The sequence below is a fragment of the Diabrotica virgifera genome, chromosome 9 (genome assembly GCF_917563875.1).
Source record: "Diabrotica virgifera virgifera chromosome 9, PGI_DIABVI_V3a".
Classification (NCBI taxonomy): domain Eukaryota; kingdom Metazoa; phylum Arthropoda; class Insecta; order Coleoptera; family Chrysomelidae; genus Diabrotica; species Diabrotica virgifera.
In genome coordinates, this window is record NC_065451.1 from 26,836,503 (window position 1) to 26,853,102 (window position 16,600).

Consider the following 16,600-nt stretch of genomic DNA (forward strand, 5'->3'; position numbering starts at 1 on the left):
GAGTTAATTAATATTATTAATGATGCGGCTTCTAAAACTATTCCTTTTTATAAAACTAGAACATCTACTACAAAAAGTAATCCCTGGTGGGATGCAGAGTGTGATGAATTAATATGCTTAAGAAGGAATGCTATCAAGAATTATCAAAGTAATTCAACTATAGAGAATTATATAGAGTATAAAAAAATAAAAGCATATGTCAAAAGGAATTTAAAACGCAAGAAAAAGGATAGTTTTAGAGAATTCTGCTCTTCTATTAACAGGGATACTCCTACTAGTAAAGTTTGGAAAACCGTTAAAAAATTTAAAAATAATCAAAATTCGAGTAATACAAATAAATTACCAAATCCAACTGTAGCATTACAAATATTAGATAATATGTCAATGTCTAATATAGATCCTAGCTTTAATATTCTCCCTTCAACAGTAATTACTGAACCATTCTCTATGGCAGAGATACAAAACATTTTAAACATAAAAAAGGATAAAGCCTCTGGTTTAGATAAAATTTCCTACTCAATGATCAAAAATCTTCCTAATATTGCTTTGTCATTACTTTTAAAGTTTTATAATAAACTTTTATTAACAGCGACTATTCCATATCAGTGGAAACAAATATTAATAATACCTATATTAAAACCACTGAAAAATATAGGATTGTGGGAGAATTATAGACCTATTGCATTGTCATCATGTGTGGGAAAAATAATAGAAAATCTTATAAAAAATAGGTTAGAGTGGTTTATAGAGGGCAATAGATTACTGCCTAAATTACAGATAGGTTTTAGAAGAGGAAAAGGAAGTATGGAGGCAGTAAATCTACTAACACATAAAGTATTGGAAGCCTTTAGTAAGAATAAAAAGTTAATTGCAGTATTTTTGGATATCAAAGCAGCTTATGATAATGTTAATATATATTTGATGTATGAAAAACTAATAGAGATGAATATTCCGATCGATTTAGTAAATCTTATTTTTGCATTTTTAAATAATAGGGAAATTTTTATTAAAGATTGTAAGAATAATATAATTGGCCCAAAGGTATCCAATTTAGGTTTAGCGCAGGGATCCCCACTAAGCCCCACATTATTTAACATCTATACCAAAAATATTCACCAAATTCCATTAGGTAGGGCTCAATTAATTCAATATGCAGATGATATAGTTATGACAATAGTAGGTGAAGATCCAAATAAACTAATAACAGAGATAAATGATAATTTAAAAACGATTCATGCTTGGGTAACTGAGCATAATTTACAAATTTCTATTAATAAATCATCAGCTGTATTGTTCAGAAAAAGGAAAAGTTACAAATATATTCCTTATATTATGTATAATAATAATATAATTCACTGGTCGGAATCAGTTAAATACTTAGGGGCTAATTTAACTGGGTCTTTAAACTGGTCAGAGTTCATTCAGAATACCTGCAATAAATCGGAGAAGGGGCTTAATATAATGAGAGCATTATGTGGAACCTGGTGGGGATCGGATCCTAAGACCCTAATAACCATTTATAAAGGTTTAGTGAGATCACATCTAGACTATGCTGGTAGTATCTTAACACCTGGAAACAAAACGGTTTTAAAAAAATTGGATTCCATACAATTTCAAGCTTTAAGAATTGTTACTGGTTGTATGCGTTCAACTCCTACAAATGCATTATTATCTGAATGTGGTGAAATGTCTCTAGAATATAGAAGAAAAATTCTTTCTATGAAAATGTTACTTAAAATTAAGGAACTAAAGGGTAATCCATTGGAGGAAATAATTAATAATATTACAAATTATTGTAAATCAAATATTGGCTATTGGAAATATAGACAATATCCATATTTAATAGAAGCAAACATTAATTCCCAAAATGAAATTATAAATATTAAACAATCAGAAATAAATCCTATTTATGAAATAGAATTAAAATATCTTGTAGAACCAGTCAATATTATATCATCTAAAGTTACCAAAACAGAAATTTATAGTCAACAAAAGTTTTATAATGAATTTTGTGAAAAATATCATACATATACATGGATTTACACTGATGGTTCAGTGGATCCCATATTAAATACTTCAGGTATGGGTGTACATATCCCATCCTTAGAGTATAATTTTTCTGCCAAGTTATTTAGCCATATTCAAATTTGTAATACTGAAATAATCGCAATAAATAAAGCAGTATCAATTTGCATAGAAAAAAATATTAACAAAGCTATCATTTTTACAGATTCTCAAAGTGCTATCCAGAAAATAAATAACAAAACTTTAAAGGTAGTAAATGGTTGTTCAGGAATGACAAAAAGACTTATATTAGAAGCAAAAAATATTAATTTAGATATTATCATTGCATGGATCCCAGGGCATTCCGGAGTATTAGGAAATATTAAAGCTGATTCACTTGCTAATGTAGGTCGTTGTCTCAATTGTCCAGTAAACATAAAGGTGGAGAAAGATGACTATTTTCCCTTTTTTAAAAAAATGTACTGGGATGAATTTAAAAAAGAGTGGAAGGAATCTTTTAAATATAAAGGTATTTGGTATCAACAGCTACAACCAGTTTTCAAAAATAGTCCTTGGTATCTTAATGTTCCTTACATAGATAGAAGACATATAACAACTATTATCAGAATGCGTACAGGTCACTGTTTGGTTCCAAATCACCTATTTAAAATGGGGATAGTAGAACATCCTTATTGTGAATGTGGTCAATTAGCAGATTTACAACATGTGATTCTTGAATGCCCTATTAATACTGTGCAAAATTTTGATTTATATAATGAATTAGCTAAAAATGGGTGCCCAACACCTATATCCCTTACAACCCTTCTTTATAAACCGCAGTTGGTTCTTATTAAACTTTTAATACATTTTTTGAATATACACAAAATTAAGTTATGAGGAAAGTAAAATATTGAAAATAAATTAATAACATAAATGAATATATTATAAATAATTTGAAAAATATGTCAAAAGTACACGTGAAAATATAATTCGTATATCCGAATAATATAATCTTTTGTTTCTATATAAACATTCTGTAATCACCTGGGTCTTTCACTATACCTATCTGAGGCAACAACATGGGATTGTGTAATGGTCAGGTGTTGCCCTGTATAAGAGAAGTTTGTGCCTTTGTTGTATTTATTCCATGCCAACTCAAAATTGCCTGTAAATAAGATATAGAAGAATAAGATTGTGTAATGATCGGCAGTTACCCCTGAGAGAAAAAAGTTTGTGTCTTGTTATATTTGTCCCATGCCAACTCAAAATTGCCAGTAAACTCAAAAAAAAAGTAGAAGAATAAGATTGTGTAATGGTCGGCAGTTGCTCCTGAGAGCAAAGTTTGTGTCTTTTGAATTTGTCCCATGCCAACTCAAAATTGCCAGTAAACTAAAAAAGAAGTAGAAGAATAAGATTGTGTAATGGTCGGCAGTTGCTCCTGAGAGCAAAGTTTGTGTCTTTGTTGAATTTGTCCCATGCCAACTCAAAATTGCCAGTAAACTAAAAAAGAAGTAGAAGAATAAGATTGTGTAGTAGTCGACAGTTGCCCTTGAGAGAGTAAAGTTTAATGTCGTTGGAAAAAAAAAGTTAAGTTTTTGTATTTGTCCCATGCCAACTCAAAATTTCTCCTAAATCAAAGAAGAAAAAGAACATTGTTTATTGATAGACAGTTGCCCCCTTAGACAAGGAAAGAGAGGTTGCAGCGTGAAATTTTTTTATCTTGTCATGTTTGTCCCACACCAACCAAAATTTCTAGTTAACTAAAGAAGAAGAAGAAAAAGATGAAGAAGAAGAAGAAACAAATTGTACAATGTACTAACTCCAAATTGTAAGTGAATAAGGGATTTTTCCCTTGTTCCAAGACGATGAGCTGGCCAAATACCCAAGTAGGTGGAGGCCAATAAACTGAAGAAGAAGAAGAAGAAGAAGAGGTTCCAAATAGTGCGGCAGATTCGTGCAAATGTTATAAGAATTGTGCATTTAATGATAGAATCATATAATTTGGACCACATATACTACACATACAAAGATTCAAATTTATATATAAGGCCATCTCAGATTTAGTCTTTTACAAAAATGGCGCGGATTCAAAATTACGACTATACATATGTGACTAATAGCACGATAACTTTTGAACGAGACTTCAGATTTCAACCAAATTTGGTATATAGGTTCTTTTTTTGATGTAAAAGGTCGGGGTTTTGAACCGGAAGAATCGGTTTACCATAAGTTGTTTTTCCTGGTTTTTATGTAAAAATATGTTATTTTTTTTGTCGATTATTTCACCCTGTATGTATTAATTTTTCAAATAGTTAATACGGCCATTAAAAAGAGCGTAGAAATATTTTTTAGAAAATATTTTTAATTTTTTAGTTATGTTAATTACCATTTATTAAGTGCAAAACATATCTTCATATGTACCTATATGCGGCAGATTCGTGCAAATATTATACGAATTATTGTGCATTTAATGGTAGAAGCTTATAATTTGGACCACATATACTAGACATATAGTGGTTCAAATTTAGATACGAGGCCATTTCAGGTTTTGTTCCTTTTACAAAAATGGCGTTCATTCAAATGGCGACTATACATATGTGACTAATAGCACGATAACTTTTGAACGAGAAGTCAGATTTCAACCAAATTTGGTATATAGGTTCTTTTTTTGATGAATAATATCGAGGTCTTGAACCGGAACAATCGGTTTACCAGAATTTGTGTTTTTACTGTTTATTTTTATGTAAAAATATGTTGTTTCTTTTTCAATTCTTTCACCCTGTGTATTTAATTTTTCAAAAAGGTAATACCGGCGTTGAAAAGAGCGTAAAAATATATTTTAGGAAATATTTTGAACTCTTTAGTTATATTAATTACCATTTAATACATGCATAACGTATCTTCACATGTAGGTACCTATGTGCGGCAGATTCGTGCAAATAATAATATAAGAATTATTGTGTATTTAATGGAAGAAGCATATAATTTGGACCACACATACTACACATACAAAGATTCAAATTTATATATAAGGCCATCTCAGGTTTAGTCTTTTACAAAAATGGCGGGCATTCAAAATGAATTTGCTACCCATAGGTACAAGTGAACATTATGCATTTATTAAATGGTAATTAACACAACTGAAAAGTTCAAAATATTTCCTAAAAAATATATTTGCACTCTTTTGAATGGCGTTATTATCTTTTCGAAAAATTTAGATATACAGGGTGAAAGAATTGAAAAAAATCAATATATTATTACATAAAAAAACAGTAAAAACACAAATTTTGGTAAACCGATTTTTCCGGTTCAAGGCGTCGATATTATTCATCGAAAAAAGAACCTATATATTCTTGTTCTCATGATCATTTTTCAGTGCGTCACAGTTTTCCGATTTCTCTCTAATGCATTAAGTTTGATGAGACGGAAAAAGCGGTAGCTCCGTGATTAAACACAAAAATAATGCAGCATTACAATGGTTATATATACATAAGATGTCTATTCCTAACCTACGTTTGATTCGTTGATATTTAGAATGCGCGTTATTTCTAGCCAATCAAATACACGTATTACGAACATTTGACGAAAACTTCGTCCATTTTGGCCATTTTTTAGAAGTGTCAAAGAGTCAGTGACGGTTATTATTCAGGTCAGTATTTTGTGTACCTGTCATTTTGAAATTTCGAATTCGACTTCCCTTATATTTTACAACGTTTTTGTGCATTATTTTGTGTGTTGCTTTAGAATTTAGTTCGTTAAAAGTTAGTTTTGTATTTTGGTTTAGAATTTAATTCGTTAGAAGTTAGTTTATACTCCAGGTCATTATGCAAGGAAAATATTCATAGTAAGGAGACGTAACTCATGGCTGAAGAACCTTAGGAACTGGTTTGGATGTAATAACAATGAATTATTTAGAGCCGCAGTTTCAGAAATAAAAATCGCTCTGATGATTACCAACTTTTGAAGCGGATACAGCACCTAGAGAAGAAGACAAAAACACAATTTATGGATAGTTTTGTGTCATTTTTTAATGTTTCCATATTTATAAATTTAATTAACGATATTGTTTACTTTTTAATTTTATTCCCCTTTATAAAAAATACCTACATGTTAACATATTGTGTAAAAATCAAATCTACTAAATTACTAATTAGTTTAATTCCACAAGCTTTTCACCTATGGCTAAGTACGATTGTGGCATCTGTCAGATTCGTCAATAATTACATGAAATAAGTCTCGACACACCCAATACAGTATATGACGTCATAATTAATGACGCACTGAAAAATGATCATGATAACAAGAATACCAAATTTGGTTGAAATCTGACGTTTCGTCAAAAGTTATCGTGCTATTAGTCACATATGTACAGTCGTCATTTTGAATGCCCGCCATTTTTGTAAATTGAACAAAAACTAAGATGGCCTCGTATCTAAATTTGAACCTCTATATTTGTAGTATATGTGGTCCAAATTATATGCTTCTAACATTAAATGTATAATAATTCTTATAATATTTGCACGAATATGCCGCATTTAGGTTCATGTGAAGATACGTTTTGCATTTATTAAATGGTAATTAACATAACTAAAAAGTTAAAAATATTTCCTAAAAAATATTTTTACGCTCTTTTCAATAGCCGTATTAACTTTTTGAAAAATTAATACATACAGGGTGAAAGAATTGAAAAAAAAAACAGCATATTTTTACATAAAAACCAGGAAAAACACAACTTCTTGGAAACCGATTCTTCCGGTTTAAGAACTCGATCTTACACATCAAAAACAGAACCCATATACCAAATTTGGTTGAAATCTGAAGTCTTGTTCAAAATTTATAGTGCTATTAGTCACAATGTATAGTCGCCCTTTTTAATCCCCGCCATTTTTGTAAGAGGCAAAATCTGAGATGGTCTCCCATCTAAATTTGAACCTTTATATGTGTAGTATATTTGGTTCAAATTATATACTTCTATCATTAAATGCACAATTGTTTCACATATCAGCTGCATTAAAATACACTTAACTTCTTTTTTATAAAAGTGCCATAAGACCAGCAGTGATGTATGGAACTGAATGTTGGACAAATAAAAAAAAGAAGATAAAAAGGAAGTCTAGGACATCAATTAGTATCAAAATGAGAGAGCAGATATTAAGATTATAAAGGAATCTTCAACATCAAATGCCCATCACACAATAAAAGAAATTTTGCCTGTTTATAGAAGTAATTGGAGAGGAAGGACAAAGGACAGTGGGAAAGGCTCAGACATAATATGTCTGTGAAGGAGATTGTTCATGGCTCGTATAAAAATAAAAACTTGGCTAGAACAGTAATATTAAAGGAAACAACTATCCGCAAGAGTAAAGAAAAAGATATACTCAATATAATGGGAATTTACCAGAACTATATCATTACAACTACTTAGTTTTTTAATATTTTGGTCTAAATATATATTTTAGCTATAGGTTCCATATACAGGGTGATTGATTAGTAGGGTAAAGCTCAATAGCTCCGTAATAGATAGCAATAAAAGTTAATAACAAAAATTTTAGCCACCTTTGAGCTTCACATTACAAAATTAGTTAGAATGTTACAGGGTGTTCTATAACACAGTGGAAGACCTAACTTTTGTTTTTTTTTAATGGAACACCCTATATTTTATTTTATATTCGAAATCCTGTTAACTTGTCCATCACAAAAATATAAAAGTTTGCAATGTTATACAGGGTATTTACAAAGTTATAACCAATTTTGTATGAAAATCGTAACAAATTCAACTCCCTGTATAAATAAAAATAAGCACAACAGCAATGGTCTATTAATGCCATACGGCCATACTTTTTTATTTATTGTCAAAATTTTTAAGAATTATTGATATTGCTAAATTTTCCTTATATCCAATACAGGGTGAGTCAAAACGCAAGTACATTTTTTTCTCAGTAATGTTAAATAGAAAACAATGTATTTTATATCATTATTGAAAAGTAACGTTAACGTACTTTAATTTTTATATAACATTCCGTATGCCCAAATTTATTAGTTTTCGAGATATTTTCATTTTTCGGAGCAAATTATTTTGGGTGTTTAAATTTATCTAAATTTTAAGTAAGCCATGACTGAATTGACATTAATAATCAATGTAACACTGTAACAAATAAAGAAATAAAAATAATTTATTAGTAATACATTTTACAAACAAAAACACAACCACTATATGCAACATTTTTGAAACAATTAAAAACTATCTTTTAATGTAAATGCAACAAATAAACAAAGAAAATTAGTAAAAAATTAAAAAAACACACATATATAAAATACAATATTTTATGAAGACAATTAAACACTTTTTTTGTATGTAAATGTAACAATGTAACAAATAAAGAACAAAACATAATTTATCATTAATACATTTTGCAAAAAAACATGTTTGAAAAAATTAGAAGCTACTTTTAATAAAATATTTTTAATATTTAATTACATAAGGTGTTCAAAATTATCTCCTAACACATTTATGTACGCCTAAAAACGATCATTGAATGAGCTACTTCCTCTACGGAGCATTTGTAAATTAACACATCGAAATACACTTTGTATTCTATTTTTCATCCCATCCCTTGTTGTTGGAGGTATTCTATAAACTTCATTATTAACGTAACCCCAAAAAAATCAGTCCAGTTTATTATCTAAATGGAATGTTATCTAAAAATTAAAGTACGGTAATGTTACTTTTCAATAGTGATATAAAATACAGGGTGTTCCATTTAAAATTACTAAGAAAATAATGTACTTGCGTTTTGACTCACCCTGTATTTGATATAAAGAAAATTAGCAATATCGACCATTCTTGAAAATTTTGACAATACGTTAAAAAATATGGCATTAATAAACCCTGTATAACATAACAAACCTTTATATTTGTGTGATGGGGAAGTTAAGAAGACTTCGAATATAAAATAAAATATAGGGTGTTCCATTTAAAAAAACATAAGTTTGCTCTGCCACTGTGTTATCGAACACCCTGTAACATTCTAACTAATTTTGTAATGTGAAACTCAAAGGTGACTAAAATTTTTGTTATTAACTTTTATTGCTATCTATTACTATAGCGGAGCTATTGAGCTTTACCCTACTAATCAATGACCCTGTAAATTGTTACTTAATAGTATATATTGCCGTTTATTGTAATTTTCTATTCTTTCTAGATGACAGCATTATATTTGGCAGTATTTTTCCTAATGCAGGCTACGATGCACCACAGGGCTTCTGCTGGGATATAAGCTGTCAAAATGATCAAATTGTAGATGACAACAGTAGCATCCATTTTAACCTAGAGGATCAGGTAAATGGTTAAGAATAGTTCAATAAAAAGCTTAAAGAAATTGAAGCATAAAAATGTTTAACAAAGATAACAATGCTAACTATTTTTAAATGCTTTTCTTTAATTCATTAGTTTGCGTCAAATCTTTAGACGTTAATTTGACTGACTTTTCTTCAATGCAAATGAATGAAAATTTGCAGACATAGGCATTCGCGGGAACAATACACGAATAGTCAATAAAAAAATTTGTGTTTATTAATTATTGTTTAAATAACAAAAAAAACGAGTTTAATGGAAAATGCTTAAATTCTCCTGTTTTTTACAATGTAGAAACTTGAAACTTTTACGGATTGTAGCTAATGATATGAATTATACATAATTTCACTTTTTACGTTAATTGTTTACGTTATGCTTCATAAATAGACAATAAAGTTTCAAATTTTGAACGCTCATATATTTGTTTATATAAAAATCGGTCTTTATTTGTGACTTTCAATACGATACGAAGCAAAACTTCAACCAAAACTCGAATTCAAAAAATTCGTGTTTTTATCGTAGCCTTAGAAAAACCACCGGTAGACACGTTTTGTGCTACAATTAACATTAGAATTCGTTTTGTCGTATTAATTAATTATTAAACGCTTTTCTTTAGTTCAATCGTTTGGGTCAAATCTTAGGACGTTAATTTGATAGACTTTTCTTCAATGCAAATGACTAAAAATTTGCAGACATATGCATTCGCCGGAACAATACACAAATAGTCAATAAAAATTTTTTTTGGTTTATTAATTGTTTAAATAAAAAAACGATTTTAACAGAAAATGCTTAAATTCTCTTGTTTTTTACAATGAAGAAACTTGAAACTTTTACAGATTGTAGCTAATTATGTGAACTATGCATAATTTCACTTTTTGCGTTAATTGTTTACGTTATGCTTCATAAATAAACAATAAAGTTTTAAATTTTTTGCCGATTCCGACTACTTTTCATGTTTGTACATCATATGTTTATACATATTTTAACATACATCATATGTTTATACAGGACGATATATTTTATTGTTATAAAAGTGTAAGATTAAAAAGTAAAAATAAAAAAATATGAAAAAAATATTTTTAAGAAACGCTTTTCTTTAGTTACGAGTGACTAACATTAAACTTATTATAAAAAAATCAACTAAAAAGCAACAAATAAAAAAAATTGAAAAAATCTAGCACATTCGTTAAAGAAAAGCGTGGTGCGAAAACCGTTCATTCGATGAAGACGCGCCACGCTTTTCTTTGACGAATGTGTTAGATTTTCTCATTTTTTTTTTATTTTTTGCTTTTTTACTGATTTTTTATAATAAATTTAATGTTAGTCACTTGTAACTAAAAAAAAGCGTTTCTTAAAATATTTTTTTCATATTTTTTTATTATTAAAACAAGTTACGGAAAATCGCGGGAATTTTTTGGAATTGGTTTGAAAAGATCATATTTATTTGCTTGTTGATATTTTTATTGATATACCGGGTGGTGAATCGGAAAACGGGCCATAGGAAACTCAATGTAAAATTCTAAACTGTTGAATTCCTGCTTCCCTATCTATTTTACATCAAAAGTCATGAGAAGTTATTTGTAGAGGATTGAAATCTGTATTAAAAACAGAAGTTACAATTGTTCTACGATTTAAACACATTCCAAAATTTTGAAAAATATAATGTATTTACCGCAGTAGGTATGTGTGGGTATGTTAGGCCACACGTTACTATTTAACTGACAGTGAGCACATTATTGACTGAAGAAAATATCTTTATTATTAATACTTTCTCCTTAACTAAGGGTATCTTATCAACTTTATTGTGTTTTAAACAAAAAATGATAAAATAATTTAAAAAATTGACAGTTCTAATTGTTAATATAATAAATTCATTGTCAACAAATGCAATCTTATACACATTATTGTATTGTGTGTGGCCTAGCTTTGGCGTATTAATCTGAAAATTGTATTATATTTTTACAAAATTTTGAATAATTATTGTTCATAGAACAATATTAACAGTTGTTTTCAATAGAGATTTCAATTCTCTACAAATAGTTTCTGATGACTTTTGATGTAAAATAATTAGGGAAGCAGGAATTTAACAGCTTAGAATTTTACATTGAGTTTCCTATGGCCCGCTTTCCAATTCACCACCCGGTATAGATCCTAGATAGAGATAATAGATAATCATTCCTTCTATACCGATCATTTGTTTAATAATGTCATTACTGCCTTTTTTAAATATTTTCTGATAACACATTTTACTACGACTAATATTTTTTTAGGTTAGCCGTTTCACGGATATTTTGGATGGATATGCTAAATTTTATTCCAAAGATAATAAGAATATGTTGGTTGTAATGGGTGGAGATTTTCAGTACCAACAATCTGCAATGTATTTTGATAACATGGATAAGCTAATTAAGTAAGATTTTTTTAGAAGCCACGGAGGTTGTTGATGTAGAATAATATTTTGGTATTATTTTACGTGTTATTATATTGAATACTTAGTCTTTTTATTAGCAGATGTCGCTACGGCATCCCAGCCATTTCGTTCATTGCAATAGACTGCACTCGTTGGAGTATCTTGGTTCAGTCAGAGAGAAGATCATGTGTGTCTACTGACGAGGGGCAAAAAAGTTCCTAAACCGGTATAGACTCTTGCTGCACTCTCTGATTGAACTAGAATATAATGCTGCTGCGTTTTCGGGTTGCAATGAAATTAAAAATGTTTATACATTTTTAATATTTAAGTTTGTTTAATTTTATTTCAATATATTATACACTGTGTCCGTAAAGTATGGAACAAATTCTTTTTTAGCTAAACAGAGCATTTTAAGAAATAATCCTGAAACACGTTGATTTTTTTGTTTTCATTTACCGTATTCTAAAATAATATTCTAATATACAGGGTGAATTACTTTCGAGTAATGACGTCACCGTCATTTTTTTAAATGGAACACCCCCATTTTGTCTTAATTTTCGGATTACTCTAGCTGGGCTGATTCCAAAAATGTATCACATGTTGATTCAAATTGGTACAGGGTGGACAAAAATACAATAGTTTTGTGTGTGCTCATAAAGTAACGCGTTAGTTAAATTAACAATATCAAAAATACTTATTGTTTAGTGGACAGAATATGAAAGAACTTATTTCTTATCAATTTAAAAGAAACATAGTAGGCTATGTTTTTGTAAAATGTCATTATTTGTTTAGTAATTTATTGATGTTCAGTGACAGTTTAGTACGACAATAACACAAAACTATTGTATTTTTGTCCACCCTGTATCAATTTGAATCAACATGTGATACATTTTTTGAAATCAGCTCAGCTAGAGTAATCCGAAAATTGAGACAAAATGGGGGTGTTCCATTTAAAAAAAATGGCGGTGACGTCTTTACTCGAAAGTAATTCACCCTGTATATTAGGATATTATTTTAAAATACGGTAAATTAAAACAAAAAAATCGACGTGTTTCAGGATTATTTCTTAAAATGCTCTGTTTAGCTAAAAAGAATTTGTTCCATACTTTACGGACACAGTGTATATTGTATATATAATAGGGGAGTGCATATAGATTTTGACTTCGGAAAAAATCAAACAAAATAGAACTTTTGTAATTTCATTAAGAAATGTTTAATAAACAACATATCAAAAAGTTCTACTCAAGAATTGGGTGCTTCATTTTTTATTAAACAAACGAACTACGAAATTAGATGTTTTTTAAATAACTCCGAAAATATAAATTTTAGAAAAAAACTGACTTGACCATTGAAAAATTCAGAAAATTTTACAAAAAAAACCTTATCTAAAGAATTTTCTAAAATTAAATCTGTATCTTCTATAATTTTTCATTTATAACGCTAAAGTCACCCTTCTCACAAACATTGGCGCACTGTAAACTAGCGTACGGGGAAGTGCATGGTTGGGTTATTTTAATTTAGTTCTTTAACCAATGGATCAAATTAAATTTCACAAATTGAACATGAAAGAAGAATAATTAAGCTATCTTATGGTTGTAATAGAAAGAAATAAAATGTATGGTCGTAAGTACGATGAGGGCGGAAAATGAGCCTCACATGAATTTTGTTTAAAAATGATTTAATAATGTGTAACTAATACAATTTTTCTTACAGAACTATCAATTTTGCACAACTTACCTTTCAAGCATATTACTAAATGATGTCTCATTCAAAAAAAAATCTCAAAAATTTAATTAAAATGATATGACGTCTCAAAAAACGTAATTTTTGAAATCTTCGTAGTTTTATAGAATTACCACCACTTTAAGACGGTATTACTCAAGTTTGAACAGATTTATTACAGTTTTATAAGTACTCTTTTACAGCTTAGGATGCAATCTTTAAAATGCACTGAATTATTTTACTACAGAAATGAAATAAACTATTTCTTTTTAAAAAAATTAAGAAAGATAACAAAAATGTAATACAAAAACCGAAAATTACCAGCTAAAAATATGTTTATACAAAGTGATCAAAACTTTTTTCTGTAAAACTTACCTAAAATACATTTAATCCTAAGCTTCAACAATAATAAATATTCAATAAAAATTTTTTTTTAGCTCTTATACAGTATGTCTTTGTAACTTCTTGGAACCTATTGATAACTTTTTTATTATCAGTTTTACGAAAAATAGTTATTCTTTATAAAATACTCTTCATCGTATATAATCTAAGATGCAATCATCAAATATCAAATTTAATTAATTTTATACGAGGTATGTCAAAAAATATCAATTTCACTCAAGAGTAAAGTACCTTTACATTTCACAATATGGAAAAGTGTTATTAAGAAAAGTTATTTGGAATTAAAAAATTTGTTTTAGTGTTCAATTACCTCCTTCTAATTAAAATATTGTGAATAATAAAGGCACTTAACTCTTAAGAAAAATTCACATTTTTTACATACCTCGTATAAAATAAAAAAGTTTGATATCTGATGGTTGTATCTTAGATTTTAGACCAGGGAGAGCAATTTTTATGAATAACTTTTTTCGTAAAAGTGATAATAAAATACTTATAATAATTGTAATAAAATGATGAGTATCCGTAATTTGAGAAAAAAATAATTTTTTTTTTCAATTAGAATGATGTAATTGTATAATTAAACATAATTTTTAATTTCAAACAACTTTTCATAATATCATTTTTTGATATTCTGGAATATAAAGGTACTTTACTCTTTAACGTAATTCATATTTTTGACATAACTCGTATAAAATTGATAAAATTTGATATCTGATGGTTTATCTATTATCTATGATAGATTTTTGACTATCCAGAGCATTTTATAAAAAATAACTTTTTTTCGTAAAATTGATATTAAAAAGGTTTTCTATGTGGTTCCTAGCTACGAGTACATACTGTATAAGAGCTTCTGTATAAGAAGTTTTAAATTGCAATGCCATATTCGGATTCAGCATAATCAAAAACAAAATAGAAACATATTTGATTAAAATTTGTAAAATGTAAAATGATGAATTTAACGATATTTTTAAAATTATTTATACAAAACAATTGTTATTGTTTAAACAATAACTTTAACAAGTATATAAACTAACAAAAGAAGTTTTAGAAAAATAAAGCTTGTTTGAATTTTTCCGAAACAATGCATATTTTCGTTCTAATTGCACTCCCCTTAATTTAATTGATTTAAATAGAAATAATTATTTGCTATTATAAAACACTTTCCACAGCGGGGGCTGTTGTTGTGGACAAAAAAATCACTAATATCTTTGGATTAATATATATATCAATCGGTTTTAAAACGTCTTGCGACGTTGTCCGATGCCTAATTTCCATGACACTCTGTCATCCCATTGGCCCTCTCTAAGATCTCTTGCGCTCATCGCCTTCGTTACTCCCTCTCTCCAAGATTTCTTGGGTCTTCCTCTCTTTCTGCGGTTTGGTGGTACCCATTGCATAATTATTTTAGGGAGTCTTGAGTTATTCATCCTCTGGACGTGTCCGTACCATATCAGCTGTTTTCTTTCTATGTCTGTTGTTAGAGAGCCGTCAACCCCCATTCGCTGTCTTATCTCATCATTACGTATTCTCTCTCTGCGTGACACTCCTACTGATCTTCTAAAAGCGTCCATTTCTACTGCCTCCAGTTTTCTTCTGTTGTTTTCGGTTATCCGCCAAGTTTCTGCTCCGTACAATAGACTGCTTTTAATAAGAGATTCGTAGATATTGTGTTTTCTTCTTTTTCCTATTTCATGATTCCACAGTACGCTGTTTAGACAACCTATTGTTTTTCTGGATTGTGTTATTCTTCTCTTTATTTCTTCATCATCTTTCCCCGTTGTGTCAAAAACGCTTCCTAGATATGTGTAATGGTCGCAGGGCATGATGATTTCATTATTTTCTAATGTGATGTTCGATAGTTCGGTACCTATTGGCAGGCATTTTGTTTTTTCTATATTAATTTCTAGTCCCCACTTTCTATATTCTTCTTGTAATTTCCTTGCCATGTACTCTAAATCATCTTTATCGTTTGCTATAACAACCTGGTCATCAGCAAACTGCAATGTATATAAGCAAATCTCTCCAAGGTCTACGCCCATGCCTCTGCATTTTCGTTTCCACTCTTTCAATGCTTTTGCAACATATATTTGGATTATATCTTTGGATTAATAAGAAAAAAATAATACTCGATTCTTTGTAAAAAAAGAGGGACAAAAAACTTATTCTACGACACATTCTTTTGGTAATTTTTTAAATGCACATCGATTCCTTCGGAGGTTTTTTGGCGATTGCAATTTTATTATTTTGTACCAATGTACCCTCGGTTCCCTGTAGAGGAGCCCAAACGGGGATTTTTGCAGTTACTCGAGCGCGTCAGATTATCATATGGGGAGAAACCTGTTACCTTGCAGATGTACCTCTACCATAATATTGGCTCTTAACACAGGGAAGCTCGTTAAGGGGACCCGAAAAAAAAATAAAAAAAATAAATTTTATGCATGCTAATGAGAAAGGATTTTATAGTGCTTAAAATAAACTTTAAAATGAGCACTGTTAAAAGTATTTTGTACGTAAAATGAGTGAGCTGTAATGAAAAAAAGAGGAATATCTAATGGTTATTTAAATCAATGGATTTCATAAGTGCCATTTCCACCAAATTTAAAATTAATATTCCGTCTAGAATCAACTTTAATATAAAGAGTTTAATGGATTCTAGCTGTTTCGCTGCTTTGGAACACATATTTTTTGAAAAAATCACGATTTTAGGA

General features: G+C 29.1%; 1 protein-coding gene across 2 annotated transcripts in view; it reads left to right on the forward strand.

The window, feature by feature from the left end:
* The window catches only part of LOC114332063 (lysosomal alpha-mannosidase), a 110,884-nt gene that overhangs the window by 43,990 nt on the left and 50,294 nt on the right, over window positions 1-16,600 (forward strand). For both annotated transcript variants that reach the window (XM_050662537.1, XM_050662536.1), the window contains 2 exons: window positions 9,207-9,343; window positions 11,629-11,768. In XM_050662537.1, the coding sequence (XP_050518494.1) occupies window positions 9,207-9,343; window positions 11,629-11,768 (277 nt within the window). The remainder of the gene's footprint in view (window positions 1-9,206; window positions 9,344-11,628; window positions 11,769-16,600) is intronic.